Source organism: Rhinolophus ferrumequinum, chromosome 18, assembly GCF_004115265.2.
Source record: "Rhinolophus ferrumequinum isolate MPI-CBG mRhiFer1 chromosome 18, mRhiFer1_v1.p, whole genome shotgun sequence".
In the NCBI taxonomy this organism is placed as follows: Eukaryota; Metazoa; Chordata; class Mammalia; order Chiroptera; family Rhinolophidae; genus Rhinolophus; species Rhinolophus ferrumequinum.
In genome coordinates, this window is record NC_046301.1 from 28,448,260 (window position 1) to 28,468,129 (window position 19,870).

The 19,870-nt window shown below is 35.5% G+C and overlaps 1 protein-coding gene and 1 pseudogene across 11 annotated transcripts in view; both read left to right on the plus strand.

Annotated features, from left to right (window-relative positions):
- The window catches only part of RAPGEF2 (Rap guanine nucleotide exchange factor 2), a 210,468-nt gene that overhangs the window by 128,428 nt on the left and 62,170 nt on the right, over window positions 1–19,870 (plus strand). For 3 of the 11 annotated variants that reach the window (XM_033133903.1, XM_033133904.1, XM_033133905.1), the window contains exon 1: window positions 2,080–2,494. The exons of the other annotated variants lie outside the window; for them this stretch is intronic. In XM_033133903.1, coding sequence (XP_032989794.1) covers window positions 2,435–2,494 — 60 coding nt within the window. In that variant the 5' untranslated portion in view covers window positions 2,080–2,434. Of the gene's footprint in view, window positions 1–2,079; window positions 2,495–19,870 lie in introns of those variants that run through there. 11 annotated transcript variants of the gene reach the window in all.
- Window positions 13,233–13,669, plus strand: LOC117037656 (oligosaccharyltransferase complex subunit OSTC-like; annotated as a pseudogene).

The following is a 19,870-nucleotide window of genomic DNA, read 5'->3' on the forward strand; positions in this document are numbered from 1 at the left end:
CAGAGCGGAGAATGTCCAGTTGTGGGGGAGAGGTTGAATATATGTGGAGAAAAAGGGTAACGGATAGTATTAAAAGTCTTGGAAAAGGGTATGTTGTGGATGGGCTGGGGGAAGGATCCACAATAGTGGTGTGGAGGGAATGGTTGCCTTTAGATACGAGGGGAAATACGCAGAAACTAGAATACATTCCGTGTTAGATAGGCAGACAAGAAATACAAAGTAGTAAGCACTGACAACTCCAAAGTCAGTTATGCGAGTTGCTGGATTCTATTTTCTGTAATGTATACCACATATAGATTTTCTTTCTTTAAATTAAAGTTTATTGGGGCAACAATTGTCAGTAAAGTTCCATCGATTTCAGGTGTACAATTCTGTAATACGTTATCTATATCTCACATTGTGTGTTCACCACCCAGTCAGTTCTCTTTCCATCACCATATATTAGACCCCGTTTACCCTCTTCTAGAGCCCCACTCCCCCCTCCCCCCTTACTCTCTGATAACCCCTACACTATTGTCTGTGTCCATGAGTTTTTGTTCTTTCAGTTGTTTGTCTTGTTCTTTTGTTGTTTTTGGTTTATATACCACGTATCAGTGAAATCATATGGTTCTTTACTTTTTCTGTCTGACTTATTTTGCTTAGAATTATAATCTCAAGATCCATCCATGTTGTCACAAATGGTCCTAATTCACCTTTTTTACCGCTGAACAGTATTCCCCACATATAGATTTGACTGTGAGAAACTGACCAGTGCTTCAGAGTTAAAATGTCCTTGTCAACTATAATGTCTTTCAACCTAGGTGAAATGAAAAGTTTATGGTAGAATAGCATAAACTCATTAAATTTCAACTCTACTTTTGAAAGAAGTTTGATTTTTCTTTTTTAAATGGAGTGGGTTTATTTTGATATTATTTGCAAGGTGCTGTGTGTATGTGTGTGTGTGGATGTTTGTGAAAATCACATCTTCTAAATTTATACAAGCCTTGTTAAATGTGCATTTTGTAAATTTTTGATAGATGCTTGTTTCTTATAGCACAGTGATATCTGAGGGTGGGGAAGAGGTCACATTCATTCCTTTATCCATTCCTTGGTGAAAAATCATGTTTTAGTTCAAAGCTGTTGAAGTAAGTCCTTGCTCCGTTTTCCCACCCTGTCTTCAGTGATATTATTTGGAGTCAGCAATCAATGGATTCCATCCCTCTGAGACTTGCTTAACCTACAGCTGCTGATATAATACAGGCAAGAGCTTGTTACTTTATCTGAATTGTCCATCGCTACCTTAATGAGTGAAATGGTTAAGTAGAGGAGGGGGTGAGCCTTAAGGAATGTGTGTACCATTTGAGCTGAATATTTCAGTGTATATAGGGAGAGGGAGGGTGAGAGAGAAATCCACTTACATCACTAGAACTGCATTGAGTGTGAGCCTTGCAGGTTAAGAGACAGACTACAGTGTCTTGCTTTCTGCAGGAAGCAGCAATGCCGTTTGTTTCCTAAGAGGAATTTTTTTATTTAGAAAAGGAAGCTTTCTCTCTACCCAGGAAATGGCTTTCCTTGTGCGTTGCTATGCCAACTGCCTGCAGCCATGGTCCTCCAAAGTAAGCACAATAATGTAATTATATTGGTGTATTGCATTCAGACTCATGATTCTCGAGATTGTGTGTGCATGTGCTGTGTCTCGGTTAGTGACTCTTGCTAGCAGTCATGCTTGTGTCGAGTGTGAGGGACAGACATCATTAAATTAAATGTCCATCAGTGTCATGCTGCTAAGATTAATTGTGCAAACTTGGTTAGTGGAGTGGGACAGAGATCACTGGTCACCACTCTGTCAGCATCATTAGCAGCTAGGGAGGAGGTCCCGATTCACACGCTCTGCCCTGATTTTTCTTTCTTTCTTTTTCTTTTTTCCCTTGGTTGAAGGGGTTTGTATGTGTGATTGCAAATGAAACAGGAGTATTATCAATGCTTGGCTGAATGCTAGAGACTGGTTCTCATACTACCCTGACTAATATAATTCTGTATTAAGCCTTTTTGAGGGGAGTCTGTGTGCAGTCAGCCATTTTAGTTTTTTTTTTTTTTTTCCTCCTTTTCTTTTGCCTCTTGTTCTTCCGTCTCCGAAATGATCTTGTTCTTTTGGAGGACTGAGAGCTGTCTAAGGTTTCCTCAGTCTTGTCATAGCCTAAGATGGTTAGAGTTTCAATGTTATAAAAATGGAGACGGACACTGTTCGGATTCCTTTTCTGGGCTTACAAGTGTGAGGGTTTTTTTAAGCTTGGCAGTAGTGACACTTTAAGCTGCAGCATGGTTTCCTCCTCCCTCTTTTTTTTTTTTTTTCTTTTTCTTTTTTCTTTTAATTTAATGCTGTAGAGGGTGACTTGACATCCATGAGAGATTGGTACATGATGTGTAAATTCAGTTCAGCATATGTTTCTTCATTATGAAACCACTAGCAATCCCAGCTAACCATGGAGTTATGGGCCAGCAGGAGAAACATTCAGTAAGTATCTCAAATGCTGCTTGTGCTTCGATAGCACGTCATAGAGAACTGCTTTAAAATGGGAATTATTGCTATTGCTCTTCAGGCAAAAGAGGGTTTTTAGAGGATATAATAGTCTGTTTGGAGGAGGGAGGGTAGGTTACAACTGGCTTGTTCTTCCAATTTTGTTGTGATTTTTAAAAAAATATTTAAACAAAACCGACTGTTTAAAGCAAAATCACAAACATTGAGAAATATTGGACAGCTGATTTTTATAATCAGATATTAAAGCTTGACAATTCATCCTTAACTTAATACTCGAATAATATTTTTAAAATGTCTTTACAGTTGAATTTAATGAGAGAGCATGAAAATGGTTATTTGGAACCGGCATCTGTAGTAAGGAATTCACATGGAGGTTTGAGTGAAGGAAGGAGCTTTGATTATTGATTTGGCAATAAAATAATTGGTAGGACTCATCTGACTGCTTAACATGTATTAATAGGAGATGAAAACACAGAATATTTTTTGAATGCCACAAGTATTACTTCTTTATAATTGATCCCATGAGTCAGCTATGCATTTGTCATGCTGAAATCCCACAGGCAGCTACTGCTGTTTGCGAGAAACACTTTTCTATGGCGAACATTAAGCCTGAGCCTCCTATTACAGGAATGTGAGTTCTCACAGTGCTACTTTTATATCACCATGTTGGAAGTTTCTGCCATCGCACTAATTGATATGATGTGTATATATATATACACACACACATGTTTTTTTTTAAATCCCCAAAATGAAAATACATAAATTTAGGCAGCTTATATAGTGATCTAAGTATTTTTGAAATGTCTGTTTTTACATCCTAGCATCTAGGTGGTATTATGTTAGGGTATAGGAATTATCTTTTATGTATTCTAAAAAGGATGAGATGTTAAACTTCCAAAAATGAGGCTATATCGCCGAGGCTTTGAAAATTTATAAAGAGAAGGCCATGAGTTTAGAATATGAGATACTTAGGTTTATGGTTATAATTTGGTTTTATTCATCATTGCGAACAAAATTATTAACTAAATGCAAGAGATTTTCTCCGATGAAGTGACTCTGAAGGCATCATCTCACTCTTCCAATGAACCACAGGATGGCCTTAAGGCCGTGGCCGTGTTGGAAGCATGTTGCGATGCTGTGCTTAGAGCCCAGCCCCCTCATACGGAGATCCTCGTAGAATCTCACTAAATCTCTTCAAATCAGATCCAAAAAAACAGATCAGCCTGATACTTCATTTCACTGACAGGAAAGGTTGTTGTAGAGAAGTTCCACTGTACCGTTTTATTAACAGGGGCTTTGAAGTGAAGCTCCTCTGTAGTCATGAGTTTTCCAGGTAAAAGTGAGAGCATTAGTTAAACTATACTTGAGGAACCGTAGAAGCAAAGTTTAAGCCACAGTTTACCTTTTTCAGGTATCCTTTCTCAAAATGGAGGGAGGAGGGGGTGTTTACCATTTTCATGAACGAAGGAAATTGTTAAAACTATTTACTCCGGGGGAGGAAAAAGTATTAGTAGAGTAGTTGGGACAGAGGATACTAACTGCTACGTAAACTCGAGTGCCTAGTGTCCTATTCTGTAAGCATATTTGTTTCCCAACGGGTGCTTTGTATTTTACTGAAATTTAGGGTAATGCTGTGACTAAAGTGATACTAGCCATTAAAATAGCTTTGAATGAAGCATTTTCTAGAACACATGTGAGTGGTGTTTCCCATGATACTTTTATTGCAACTTGAAGTACTGTAATCGAATTTGCCATCCCAGACCATCCTGTGTGGCAGAGCTGGCAGCTAATGAAATCAGGATCTTGATATATACTTATTGATGAGTCCTTTGGTTCTCTAGACTTTGCTGTTTCATGAGCAGATCTTTTAAAATTTTAATTATGTGGAAGGAGCAGAACAGGAGAATAATTACTCTGACTCTCACAGAATAGGTGACTCAGAAAACAGTTGTAGAGCAAAAATCAGTGAGAACGCCCCTCTTTTGACTGGTGGGGCTTTATGAGCATAATGTCACAGCTAATTTTAAATGAGTAAAATCTAGTAAATTCACAAGTACTTTCATTTTTGCTTCTTCAAAAAGTTTGTGGCTTTTTAAGTGGCTTTGTTTCTCTGACTGCAGAAGAGAGTAAGATGCAAAAAAGCAAAAATGGGGGCTTTTAAAGCTATAATTGAGCACAAACAGTAAACGCAGTTATTCTATTTTGTCGGAATCCTTAGAGCTGATGGGATTTTATTTATTCATTTTCTGTGTAGCTCAATGCGTATCTCAATGGCTAGCACATGACCAATGTATAATAAATACTGTTGAATCTCTCACTTAATTGAATTTTTGGATCAATGAAGTCTCATTTAACCCTTTAAACTAGTAAGTTTTATATATTTTATCCTATCTCCTCCCCGTCCTCATTCCATCTGGTGAGTTGATAACACTGAGATAAATACCTGTGTGTCACCCAAAATGCATGCAGAATTGGGCCGTGTTCTTACAGTCATCTAGTGCTTTCAGTTGGTCTTCAGAGAAACCTTGTGATTTTGTGAATTTTGAAAATAAAAACAGGTTATTACCATTTAAAAAATGTATTGTAAAACTGCATTTCCCAAAAGACTACTGTGGAACACTGGTTGTACAGGCTACTCATAGATGTTACATGAAAAAGTTTTACAGGCTCAGTAACTTGGGGAAAATCTTGGGATAACATTAAAGACGCCATTCCTCTATTTACCAACTGTTTTGTTTTTTACCCCCTCTCCTCTTTTTTGCCCGCCTCTGGTTATCTAATGGGAATAGTATTCCTGAAGCATGCTTTTGAAAATTCTGCAATAGAGGATGACTTTGAAACTTTGTAAATTTTTAAAATGAATCACTTGAAATAAATCAACTTGATACTATAAAACTGATAACCTACTTGTACATTTTAATAGAAATTAGAGATATATGTAGTGTGCTGTATGTATAATAAATGAAACCTCAGTCATGAGTTAAAGACTTTTAAAAAGTGGTGTATATAATAAAATGCCTTCCTTAAATGTAGGGCATAAAGAGCAACAGCTGTCACTTATTGAGCCCTTATTATATGACAGGTACTATATTGTATATTCTCTGACTTAATTATTAAAACGACCCTCTAAAAAAAGATGTTTTGTCACCTTTTTAGAGATGATGAAACTGAGGCTTAGCAAGATTAAAACAGTTTTTTCCAAGGACTAGTAAATGGTGGAGCCATCATCATTGGAAGCCAGGTTTGTCTGATTTCACAGCCCTTCTTTTACCACAGACCTGTACCACCACCACTCCTTATGTGGCCAGTGTTAGTCTAAATTAGGTGTGTAGATTGTAGTGTTACAAGAGCTGATATTAACTAGTGGAACACATGGCTTGCAAAAAATACTTGCTTTTCTCCCACTACTCTGTTTTTTTCTGATATATGTGACGTTCTAAGCACCGTGTGAATTCAAAAGAGCAGCAATGTCATAATCAAAATTATGTTATCAATCTTTTAAAAATAGTTTTATCAAGCTACTTGTTGACAATGCGGTCTATCCTTTTTGATATTATCTTGAGATTTAAGTTGAGATGATCAGGAACAGATGCCATTCAGTCCAGTTCTTTCCTCCTCCTGCTTTCTGTGTTTGGCCCTATCATGTACCTTGTCATTTTTACTTCTTAACTCTTTAAACATACATTTGATGCCTCAGCTCCCTCTGTTCCCTTTGTACCTTCTGACAACCTGACCTTGGCCAATGCAATGCTGTTTGAAGCATGGAGTCTTGCTATTTTGTCTCCCCTGTTTCTGCATCTTAGTGAAGTCTGCATCTACCATGGAACCCAACTTCAATTCATGTACACCTCTGTGAAGTCCATACTGGCCGTGGCTCATTTGTAGCCATAAATATCGATTTCATCATTTCAATCTCTCATCCAAGAAGGATGTACTATAGCTTAACCATATGTCAAAATTCCTGTTGATTGCAAAGGCCTTCTATAATCTACATTTTCTCCCTTATGAACATATTTTCCCCCAACTTTACTTTTTAAATTTAGGACAAGATGATCTAATTATAAACACTTCAGGCTCATTTCCTTTTCTTATTTTCCAGCTTGCAGTACTCTTTGCTTTCACTTGTTCCTTGTCTCTTCTTGTTAATCTCTGCTTTCTCTGAATAATGATTTAATGGCACTTAATACATGATGCTCAATTTTATTAATTCTTCTCCTTGGTGCTTGTAAGTTGGTTTATCTTTACAGTTAAATGAGAAAGCATATTTTGAGTGAAATCCCCCCCACACACATTCCTCGTATCATGTATTAAAGATATGGTTGGAATTCAAAACTATTTGTCAGCTGTTAAGAATACAACCTATAGAAGGCGTTTCTAGAATGGAAGAATAATATGTGAGGGTCCAAGGCAGGAAGGTGTAGGACATGAGGAATCAGAAGGTTATGAGGAAAAATAATGAGATCCTTACCATTGGAATGGATTATGTTAGAGAGAGTAGGTCAATGCAGGTGATGGAGACGAAGGTATTACGATACCTGACAAATGAATAATTATAATTTGAGGATCCAGCAAGAGTGTAACCTCCTCTTCTCTCCACCCCCTTACTTTCTCCTCTTTCTATCTTTAACTAGAACAGATTTAAGAAAACTCAGTTTTTAAAAAATTGCTTTTATCTTACTGTGACAATTTGACCTTGGCTGTAAACATTGGGTATAGTACCTCTTTAATATAATTTGATTGATTCATTTTCCTTAGCGATGTAGAAAATAGCACCAAGATTAATTATAGATGTTGGGTTATTCCTCTTTTGGGTTAAGGCTTTACCTTTTTTTTAAGTCTGATCTTTATTTTGCTTATAATGACAGATACATTTCCTGAGATGAAATAAACATATCTCTTGGGGAGGTTTTCCACTGTGCCAGCTAGCAGAGAGGCCAGAGAGGATGCAATATCCTATTGTTTTATTCAAGGACAAGGTCATCTTGCCTTGGATTTGGGCCAAGAAGCCCTGGCAAAAAATAATAAGATTTTCTTACCCTGTTAGAAGCAAAGAAATATGCTTTAGAAACTTTCTAGTGCATTGTATACATTATTTATATGTATAAGATTGCGAAAAGCTCTATCTCAATGTAGGACATATTGAAAAAATACTCTTTTAGTCAAAAGAAGAGGTATGCTTCTCATTCTTTTAAATATTATTTAGTAATGATTATGTTAAAATAGAACTATATAAAAATAAAATCAATTTAGATTAGTGGAAAAAGAATGATCAACTTTAAAGAAAGAAGAGTGCTCAAAATGCATCATTAGAAGCTCAATTATTTCTTCTCCTTTAGCTATTTAACCATAGTAAGAACACTAATCATAGTTTTTCTCTCATTTAAAATATAATATTTTGTATGTTTGAAATACTGGCATTTACTTTGCACCAAAATACATGCTCTGTAAAGTTGGTTATATAGATATAATTATCCCTGAAATATAACCTGAAACAACGTGAAGTTGCTTTAGTCCTTTTGCTTGGTTTTAGTCCTGAACCCACTCTTAAATATATTTTCTTCCTTTTTTTTTTTTAATTTTTATTGGGGAATGTTGGGGAACAGTGTGTTTCTCCAGGACCCATCAGCTCCAAGTCGTTGTCTTTCAATCTAGTTGTGGAGGGCGCGGCTCAGCTCCAAGTCCAGTTGCCGTTCCTAATCTTTATTTGCTGGGGGCACAGCCCACCCTCCCATGCAGGAATTGAACCGGCAACCTTGTTGTTAAGAGCTTCGCTCTAACCAACTGAGCCATCCGCTGCCGCTCCGGAAGCTCAGCAGCAGCTGGTTGTCTTCAATCTAGTTGTGGAGGGTGATGCATCTCACTGGCCCATGTGAGAACTGAACCGGCAACCGTGTTGTACAGGTGTCGCGCTCTAACTGACTGAGCCATCTGGCTGCCCCTTAAATATTTTTTGTAGGTACTCTGTTTTGCAATCCTTCCAGAGTGATGGTCAGCTTTCTTTATTTTTCTGTGCCTAATAATAATCATGTAACAATTATTTTTATTTAAATCCTTAATGAACTACTTTTTAATGCTTACATTACTTTATATGCTTAGTTTAAAAAAGGAATAACTTATTACTGTTATGTCTGTAGCACTCTTTTGTAAACTTTTGAAAGCTTTTCCTATTTAAATCAAATAACCATTTTATCATTATCCATATATTCTATTTGTGTTATGATTTATTTATGAGCTTTTGAAAAAAAGATTTTAAAAACAAAAGAATAACGAGTGTCTAGATGTGCATAGAGATATACTCATGGGGAGAGAGAGAGATATTCAAAGTGTAAGTTTGTAAATGTGTCCCCAAGGTCTTATTTTCTTCGTCATTAAGAAGTAGTCTTTATTTCTGAAGACCTGACACATGCTTGTGATTACTGCCATTTACAGAATCAAGATGCCAGTGCTCTTAGGACTGCCTTAGGTGTTATGCAGAACGGGCTAAATAGAATAGTGCCTATTTTTTTGGAACATGGATAAGGGGCTTGTACAAATTATAAGAAAACATAAATACACATTTACACTCTAAAGCACATTAAGGACTGATACATGTATAACGGAGCACACTCAAAGAGCAACAGGTCCCTTTACCGGTATATAGTGCTTTACACAGGTGGTCCTCATAAACTCTTGGTCCCTCCTCTGCCTTGCCTGTTGGTATATACTCAGGATGGTGAATGCACAATGTGATATATAGATGAAGTATTACAGAATTGTACACCTGAAACCTATCTAATTATGCTAACTGTTGTCACCCCAATAAACTTTAATTAGAAAAGAAACATCCTTGCCACATAGAACTAGTCAGTTGTCAACCTCTGCCATTTTCTTATTAATTGAACCTTTAGCATAGGCCTTGTATGTTAGTTAGATTGTGTTCTCTCACACATACAGAGGGTGCCAAAAAAATGTATACACATTTTAAGAAAGGAAAAAAAGTGTTGATAGTAATACTCAATACATACCACCAACAAAAGATGAATACAAGTCACATTTGACTTCTGCAATTACAAGAGGTGCTCAAAGTGGTTACCATCAGGGTCCAGACACTCCTGATTACAGTGAACTACTGCTTGAACATAGATAACAGCTCTTAAAATGTGTATATATATGTATACATTTTTTTTGGCACCCCCGGTATATGTATATATAGACATATACATATATAGTCTGTATATAATATGTAATGTTCTTATTTAATTGCTCAGTCTGTGATATATGATGTCTACATAATTTATCAGTCAACACCTAATCTGGTTTTTCTTGTGTACATTAAGTCACTATATAAATATTCCCCACACACTTCAAATCTCCATTCCTTATCCATACACCAGATTTTCTTTTATGACTTATATCGCATGTTCATTATAAAGGCTGTTCTTAGAGACATCTTAAGCATGGATTAACCTTACATTTGTTGGTTGATAAAGTGACAGTCTGAAAAACACCTTTAAATTATTAAGGTACATATTCTTCTTAAGTGAATTCTAGAGAAATACTTTATTGGTTTATAATATTGACTTGGCTTGATTATAAAATGAAATATACTTTTCTCTCCCCCCATATATGCATGTATTTTGTGCATATTGTGTGTGTTTGTGTAAATATTATTAATCTATAATATTATTTCTAATGTAGGACAAGCTAGAACTTAACATTCTGCCTAGCTTACTTTATTGGTAAAGGCTGATTTTCAGGAATAAATGCCCAATCTTTTGTAATAAACTGTGTTTTATTTTCTTACTTATTAGAGATCTTAAAAATACAGAATATAATGGGGGCACCTCATTATGGGTTATTTCCTAAAGGTCAACATTTCACTAATTTTAAATGCTAGTACATAATTTCACACCTTTCATAATAAAAGAAAACAATGAAACCTGGCTGTAAAAAAAAATGTAGAACTGTAATCTTTTGATTGCCTCCATTTCTCCAAGAACAAAAGAATGGGTTCAACCAGACATTTTTGCTCTTTGGAGTATTTTTGATATTTGAAAGTACTTAAAAAAAATTTTTTTTTCCTCAGTAATCAAGAAATGTGAGTATTGTGGCATATAGTTTTTCTGGGTTTTATGGAACTGAGAAGTTTATAGTACCTTTTATATTAATGAAAAAGAAGATTGCTTAAAGTTGTCAATGAAGATTTAGAAGGATTCTTTACTCACTGGGCCTGTAGTGGCTGGGTTGGTTGGGGTAGGGGGGGAAGGTTGGCAGAAGTTGTGTGATGAGTGCAAATTACATCCCAGAATTCTAATGATTGAGAATATGAAGGATGAAATTAACTTTTTCTTTATGGCTAATTAATCTTATAGTTATTTGTTTCCTATTAAAACTATACTTTTCTTCACTTTACATAGCAATTAGAAATATGAATGTGTTTTATAATACACTTATATTATATTAATGTATGAGACTTCCTAGTTCTTGTTGAAATTAATTCCATTTGCAGAAACAGTAGAATGTCAAAAACAGACTTCTTTAAGGATAATGTTTACCTAAATATAAAAATAATGTAAGACCTTTTTATTTAGGAGAGATACCCTTTGAGTAGTTAAACTAATTTTCAGTGCTTGCTTTGTTTTGAGTTATAGTTATTCAGGTGGCAGTTTGGTCTGTGGCTTGTCGGTGTTATTAGTTTTGTGCATAATTTATTTAAAAATGCTTAATTTTATGTTCATTGAAAAAAAATAGAAAAACATATGAAGACAAGGACAGAAAAAGAATCATAATTTTACCACCTCGATAAAACTGTCGGTACATGGCCTTTTACTGTATAAATTTGTTTATATCGTATCTTAGTGTAAACTCTGGTAATGATATTTGTCCTAGATTTCGCTCCCTAAAATAAATGTAGAAGATACATTTAAGAACACTGGTTTGAGACACATTGTAGCCATTATGAAGCTTCCATCATAAGCTGCTTACTTTATATTAATAAAGTTTGCCATATATTATATATTAATATATAACAATGTATATAATGTTTTACATTTTGAGGCAAAAGTTACTTACTTAAGAGCTTCTTCAGCTAGTGTTGGAATTCCATCCTAAATGTGGGAGAGTAAGAATGAAGTGTGATTTTAGTAAAGCTTGCAGTAGTCATACCTTTGTGGTTTTCTTGAAGTTGATGCAAATCTTCTGCGAAGTCACTATTAATGTGGCAAAAGAAAAAGAGGTGAACTTTCAAGTAGCTTAGCTTAAGAAAATATAAACACCTGGACAACATTCTTATCCTCTTGACTTTCTATTGTATGTCATATATTTTATCACTGAAATCTTTTAATTATGTTCCTTTTAGTTCAGCTTATTCCTAGATTTCTTTACCCTTCGTTATCCTATTTTCTTATTGCCCCCTGAAAAAAATTAACAACCTGATAGAAATAAGATTTAAACAATGGCTGTTGACGAACAGGCATCACAAAAACTGACAGACAGTAATGATATTAAATGAAAAGTTCAGTTTGCACTAGAAAATGAGATATGGATAACTCAAATGTCTCAGTTTTTTTCTCAGAGCAAGTCTACTTAAGCTCTATTTTTAAATAGAAGAGACTATAGACTGTCGTTCTTATTTAATAAAAGTGGATTCCATGTTAGCTGAATAAAATATGAAAATAAATTGAGTACTTATTAAATTTGTGGCTAGTTAGAAAAGAAGTGAATCTATATTGATATTAAAAGCATATGGATTAAAAGTACATTTTTACATAAGAACACTATTGACTAATGCAGCAGTGTTCTCAAATCATTGTAAAAAAAAGAACCATACATGGGGATTAAAAAAATACAAAATGTTATTTACGTAACTGTTGTGTTTTTTCATCTGAGAAGTTACATTTTATTTTGTTTTGAAATTATGTGTTCTGCTTATTTGCCTTCTGAGAAGAGAAAATTAATAATGAAACAATATATCGTGAATGTTTTCTTGTGGGTTTTATTCAGGTTTCTATAAAAGAGATTTTAAAATATGGTTTGAAAATATTGCATCTGGTTGGAGTAGCATATATTTACATGCTAGGTGAACAGTATGGACAAAAAATACATAGGTATACATAGGCAGGAATGTCATTTGTAATTTGAGTAGTTCACAAAGAAGGAAATAAGATTTGAACTGCCACAAATAAGGGTAGGAGATAAGTAAGATGTGAAGAAAAAAGGAAATGGGAGCAAGTTTCACAGAACAAAATGAGCTAAAGCATTGAATCAAAACTGTTCATGTAAATCAAGGAACAGTGAGTAGATCAGCTGGGGAGAGGTGGAGAAGCAGCTGGAGGAATGCAAGTTGATGAGAGAGAAGCCTTTGAACGTCAGGTCAAAGAGTTTTGGCCTAATGCTGTGGATTCGTATAATAATTAGGAAGTTATTAATGGTAGAATATAGTGAAAAAGAAGTGTGATTGGCCAGGGTACTACTGTGGGATTAAAATGTTCATGAGTTAGATTTCTGAAGTACAGGCTTCATTTTAGGTCTTCATGGAGAGTGGCTAAAAGTCACACCATCTCCATTGATCTGGACATAGCTGACTGAATCACTTCTCACTGCTAAGTTTATTATGTGAGCAGGTGGGAAGGATCAAGAATTTTCTGGGGTTATTTTTCTTAACATTTTGATTGTATGGATTTTAATGAAAATGTTGGTTCGACTTCAGGCTGAGGGCCGCCCTGAAACCACCAACATGGAGACTTTGTACTGAGTCCCATTCTTGGTGCTTGAATGCTCCAACCTGATGCTGAAGAAGCCGCCCTGGGTGTACATGCCCTTGGCTGTGATGGTGTACGCTCTCATGGGGGTGTCTTACTTCCTCATCACCGGAGGAATACTTTATGATGTCATTGGTGAACCTCCAAGTGTTGGTGCTATGACTGATGAACATGGGCTTCCTTTACCTACAGAGTAAATGGACAGTGTATTATGGAAGGACTCGCATCCAGCTTCCTGTTTACAATGGAAGGTTCAGGTTTCATAACCCTAGACCAATTCCATGCACCAAGCATTCCAAAACTCAATCGATTTCTTCTTCTATTCATTGGATTCATCTGTGTACTATTGAATTTTTTCATGGCTAGAGTATTCATGAGAGTGAAATTGTGGGTTGGCTCTCTGATGGGTTAGAATGCCTTTTGAGAAGAAATCCATGGATACTGGATTTGTTCCTGTTGGCTGTACCAATCCTCTGATATGAAATATGGAATAGAATGAAAAGCAGCAGAAATAAGCATTGAGTGGAAAACATGGGAAACATATTCAAGCTCAGCTAGAATATCTTCTTGGTATCAAAGAGACAAGTTTATCACAGTATGTTTTCCTGCTGATCTACACAGATGTACCAATGATGATAAGGGACATTTTCTTCTCAGTTTTTCATTTCTTAAAGAAAATATACTCCATTTCTACAACTATAATATCGAATAGAGTGATTAATTTTTTTTACAACCCCCTGAATATTTGGGGGAGATGACATTTCAGACTTTCAGAAATGAATGTAAAATCAGGAAGCAAGACCCCATCAGCTGAGAACTCTGGACAGCTGATCAGCTTTACCTACGGTGCTCTACCCTTAACAGTGTGTGATGATACTGTTTCTTGAACAATAAGGTGTAAGGAGCAAAAATAAATAATTTTCTAATTTAAAAAATACCATTGTTTCACTGACTCTAAGACACGATTGTTTGATTCATCTTACTTTAAATGATCCCGTATTTTCTTTTCATTGATTGTAAGATGGATCCTAATTTCAAAAATGTTAAAATAAAAAAGAAATTGTGGATCTTAGAAGCAATGAAATGTAGTATTAGCCACATTAGTGTAATTGTGTGTTTAATACAACATTTGTATATTACAATAATAATAGTGTGCAAATAGTTATGGAAGTAGATACACTATTAATTTTGCCAGTTTTCCTTAGCACAGAATCACTTGTTTGAGAAAATGTGTTTTGTATTTGATCTTGGTTATTTGAATGTGAATGAGACTGTGTCTCTGTCTTAGAGTTGCTCACAGAACAGTAGCAGGAGAGAGACATGCTCACAAGTACACTAAGTGTTACGGTGGGGTCTAATAGAGGAATGTTTAAGGGGCAGGTGGGGCCCACCAGGTGGATATGGGAGACATAGAGAATAAGGGCATTTCAGAGATGGATCTGGGAGGTTTTAAACAACATATCGAAGTCATCCTGAAGAACTAGAAGACAGGGTTTGAAAATGCCCAGGGTCAAATAGGGTTGAATGTCCTGCTCCCATATTGGTTTCAATACTGTACTGCTGTAATTTATGTGATGCTATTTTCCTACCCCCAAAGGAACTGAAAACTGAAACACATTGAAATAACTACCTAGGTATCCACAGAAACTCTTAGAACTTAGCAGTGTGTGGGGGTGTGGGGGAGGGGGATAGATCTCACTAGGAAACTATTCCTAGTAACCTATCTGTAAAAATAACCCAATTTAGGCAGCTGTCAACCCTAGACTCTGCCACAGCAATTCCTGTGCCAGTGCTTCTCTTTCCAAATTAACTTCTAAAAAAAAAAAAAGATAATAATAATAATAACCTGATTTAAGGAAATAGTTTATACATGTGATAATAAAAACTAATCCGACCAGGTGTAACCTTTTTGAAGAAAGTTACTTAAATAGAAAGGATTAGTAAAAGCGATAGTCTAGTCTTCAGAGGAGGGAGGGCTCCAGAACAGGAACTTGGATTTGTACACTGCCTTCCTATGTTCTAGGCACTGTTCTAAACTCTTCTCAGATATTATCTCATTTAATTCTCACAATATAAGTATGTTGTCCTCTTTTTATACATAAAGAAAAATCAAGACAGAGAGAGGTAAAGTAACTTTCCCAAAGTAACACAGCTAATACATGGTAGAGCCAGGGGCAGTCTTTTCGTGTACATGCAAACACACACACACGCACATGCACACATGCATACACACGCACACGCATGCACACATGCACATCTGTTTTTGGAAGCTGTATGAAGTAAGTACCCTAAACTTTGCTCCTAGTACATTGTTACAAGGATGGACCAATTCCTTGTTTTCTTCTATGTGTCCCGTGGATTGTAATTCTCATCAGAAAGACTGAGAACAGGTCATTCCTCCACCTACATTCAGAAGTGATTTTCTTTAGTATAAGTTTCAAAGGGATTTCATATGTGTGATATAGCAACTGCCATATCTATCCTAAAATGGAGAGAATCTTTACCTTAATCTTGAATGAAATAAAAACAATATATTTTATTGCCTTTTAAGCTCGACCAGAATTGCAAGAATACAATTTTGTATTGCATAATTACTCTTTAGAGGGTGGCCGGTTAGCTCAGTTGGTTAGAGCACGGTGCTCTTAACAACAAGCTTGCTGGTTCGATCCCCACATGGGCCACTGTGAGCTGCGCCCTCCACAACTGGATCGAAACAACTACTTGACTTGGAGCTGATAGGTCCTGGCAAAACACACTTAAATAAAAGTTTTAAAAAAAAAGTAGTCTTTAACCCTTTGCATGAAAGTTTTCTCTTGTTAATTTAACCTTTTATTGGAAAGTCGCCATGTTTATCTGAGCTTTCCCATCTGTGGTTCTCCAGAGAGGTTACCCTGTTTTTAGACTTGACTATAGAAAAGAATCTTGTTTTTGACTTATTGTTTGGGTGCTCTGATTGCTCTCTTAATTTGTTTCCAGTCAGATAACTGGAATTTATAAGGAGCTAATTTTAGCATATAGCCAGATGAAAGAGTTTTCTCAACCCGGCAGACTTAGCAACGTTGTCTTAGCCATTTAAATACAGGAAAATGAATCATAATTAGGCCCATCTTTCTTACAGTGTCTTTAACTTTCATTGTTATAATACATATTCTTGGGACTGTGGAATATAATTACACCTTTTAGAAAGCTGTATTAAAATATACTTTAACCTGGCCGCAACATAGTGACCTGAAATTCAGTGATTATGGTCCTCCTTGCATTAAGAACAGGCTTTTCTTGGCAGTGCTAATGGCCCTATGTTCCGTCTCCGTTCTCTGTAAGGAGGATGATTGGCAAGGCGTTGTAGTAGAGAGGATTAGAGAACATCCGTCAAGGCATGTGTATCAAGTACTGGCTTTGTTAGCCATGGGAGTATGCATTACTTCTTTATTTTGTTTCCTCCTTTAAGTGTTATCCACAGATGCTGTGGTAAAAGATATTGCTTTCCATTGGTTGTAATCAAGTTCGTGAGTGGCTTTGACGTGTTACCCTGAGCCTGAGAGCAAACGGAATGCATACTGAAATGTCATCGTGTAGCAAAACTCACTTATTAACAGTGCTCATTGCATATCATCTTCAGGCGTGCTAATAGGGCTACTTAAAGCAAAATCTTCTTTATTTCATCTGTGAACCTTTCCCCATAGTAATAAAAGGAACTATTCCAACTAGGTTTTTTGTATAGTAAACAATGAAACACTTCATGTACAAAGACCTTGCTTTGAGTCCTTGTTCTGATGTTGACTAGCTGTGCAATTGTTAGGTGAGTCATTTAACTTCTTGAAGTTTGTTTTCTCACTTCACGAAGGAGATTATGATTATAATACTGATCTCCCTCACAACATTCTTTTATCATTATTAGTGATTACAGTAATAGTTACAATTATTTTAAGTGCTATCAGTCTGTGTATCTGCCATGTTTCCCTGAAAATAAGACCTAGCCAGACAATCAGTTGCATCTTTTGGAGCAAAAATTAATATAAGACCTGGTCTTATTTTAATATAAGACTGGGTATTATATAATATAATACAATACAATATAATATAATACCAGGTATAATATAATACCGGATCTTATATTAATTTTTGCTCTAAAAGATGCATGAGAGCTGATGGTCCAGCTAGGTCTTATTTTTGGGGATACGCAGTATCTATCATCTATCTATCTGTCTATCTAATTTTCTTTAATCATCAAAGCAGCACTAAGAGTGAAGTGAGATTCTCCCAGCTTTACAGAGTACAAACTTGAGGTTTAAATAAGGAAAAGCTAAAAAGAGTTAATGTTTTCAGAATCTTTTTTGCAAGCTCTAAAGCCTATGAGAATGTCAGGTATCAATGTTAGATTATAGTGCTCTAGAGTCTCTATGTGTGGATTGGAATCCTAGATCTTCTTTGTACGCATGTGACATTAAGCATATTACTTAAATATTCATTTTTCCTAGTCTATAAACTGCTGTACACAATGCATGCTTCACAGGTTGTAAGGATTACATATGTGACACATTGCCTGGTACACTGTGGCATCCATGATTTTGATTTCCACTTTTCCAGCTAGAAAAACTTCCCTTTTCTTGGTTTTTAAATAGACTATTGACAATGGTTCAGAGATTTATTTTTCTGTACCTAATTTTGAGCTCATAGAACATGATTCTCTGTTGGACATCTTAGGTCAATTATGATTTTCTTTAAGATCCTTCATTAAGAACTTTTTACAAATTGGTACTGGTTTCCAAAATAGCTCACAAAAAATCATAGTTGCTATGAGAAATTCCTGTTAAATTTTCCCTAAGTACTTTAAAAATTTCCCCCACTTATTAAGTGATTTTATGCAAGTAGAGCTGCTTAGTAAGACCTGTCTTTGTAGTCATTTCATGTGTGTGTGTGTGTGTGTGTGTGTGTGTGTGTGTGTGTCTGTGTTTGCAAGGAGGTATTTTTAGATAGTTTAGCTGAACAGCAATCTGACGTCTTTAGAGGAGACATCAGTTCATTATGTGGATACAAATTCTATGCTTTCAGCTTTTATACACCAAGTCTTAATTTAAATCTGTTCTTCTTGCCTTTTCTAACGAAAGAGACTATCATGGTATGTATTCTATTTTTTCCTAAGGCTGGCCTTTCTGGTTAACCTTTGCTTAGAGAAATGATCAAGGTAGAAATGCCTTTATTTGCTCACAACTTTAAATACAGATTATAGAAGCATGGAATTTTGGGTCATATTTAAATATGCCATTATGCATTATGCTACACAGAGTTTTTCTATTGCAGTGTGATTCAGGGGATTTAAAATCGTCATGGGGTTCATAAATGCTGCTTTCTTTTAGACAGAACAATTTAAAGGCCAGGATGTAGGAGCTCTATAGCTTTTAACTGTACATGTTGCTTTATCGGTCAAAAAATGCCTTTTGCTTTGTGAAAGGTAATGTAACGCTGAGCGTGTAAGACGGACATGGTTACTTGCTTTCCTGTTGCTCTAAACAAAGTGCTGTATACTAAGTTACGATACTATTTTCGTTTATCTGGTTCTTTTTACCTCTTAAAAATCTGGGGAAAGAAGCTCTTACAGCTTAAGCAAATTAATGTTAGTTGTTTGTGACACTTGTTCTCACAAAAGGGTGCCTTTGGTTAATAATAAACATAGAACATGTATGTGTTGTTCTAATTTTACTAGAGCTCATTTTGGGAAACTATTTATATAGAAGTTAAAATGATTTTAAAATTTAATTTCAAACATTTGTTCTTTATTCATTTTCCAAAATTCAAAATACCTACTTCATATCAAAATGTCAAAGTTTGAGTGAAAACTTTTGTTATTCATTCACATGTGTTATAATATCTGCATGGGTGACGCATCCAGGATTTAAAGCTTGGTTTTTAATTTTTAATTCAGTTATTTGATAATATGTGAACCAATGGGATTTTAGTCATATTTTAATTATTGCAGTGGAAATCCTCATATTTTACCTTATTTTATAAACATGGGACATTATCATAGAAAGATGAGTTACTTAACCTAAAGAAGAGTGAAGATTAATGATCGGCATCTCTCTGAAGATACAGAGATCTTTCATTCTTCAAAAAAAAAAGCAATAAGTAATGTGTGTGTGTGTGTGTGTGTGTGTGTGTGTGTGTGTGTGTAAGGGTAAGACAAAACATTTTGTAGCGTGAAAAACAAAGAAGAAATCCTAAAGGTTTGTTTTAAAAAAAACCTTTCTTGTTCTTAAAAATTAGTGGTGTTATGTAACCATTTAAGAATTTAGCTGAAGCCTGATATTAAGTGACTCAGATTCCTAGCTTCTTAATGATGCTTCTTTACAGTGAAATTCAAGCAGTTGCCAGATTCTTAAGCCATGAATTCATTCTCTCCTTGCAAAATTTGCATGCAATAAAAATTGAGAATCTGTGCCAAAAGAGGTGTTAGCACTGAAATTCTTATATGCTAAGTGTAACATATTTTATGTTAGGCTGTTCCTCAGTGAAATCATCTATAGTTCTTTTGAAGAGAAGTGACCAACTTCAGGCTGAAGTTTCTTTACCAAAAAGTGGCATAAGTGCTCCTCAGTCTGGCTTTCTTGGCGGC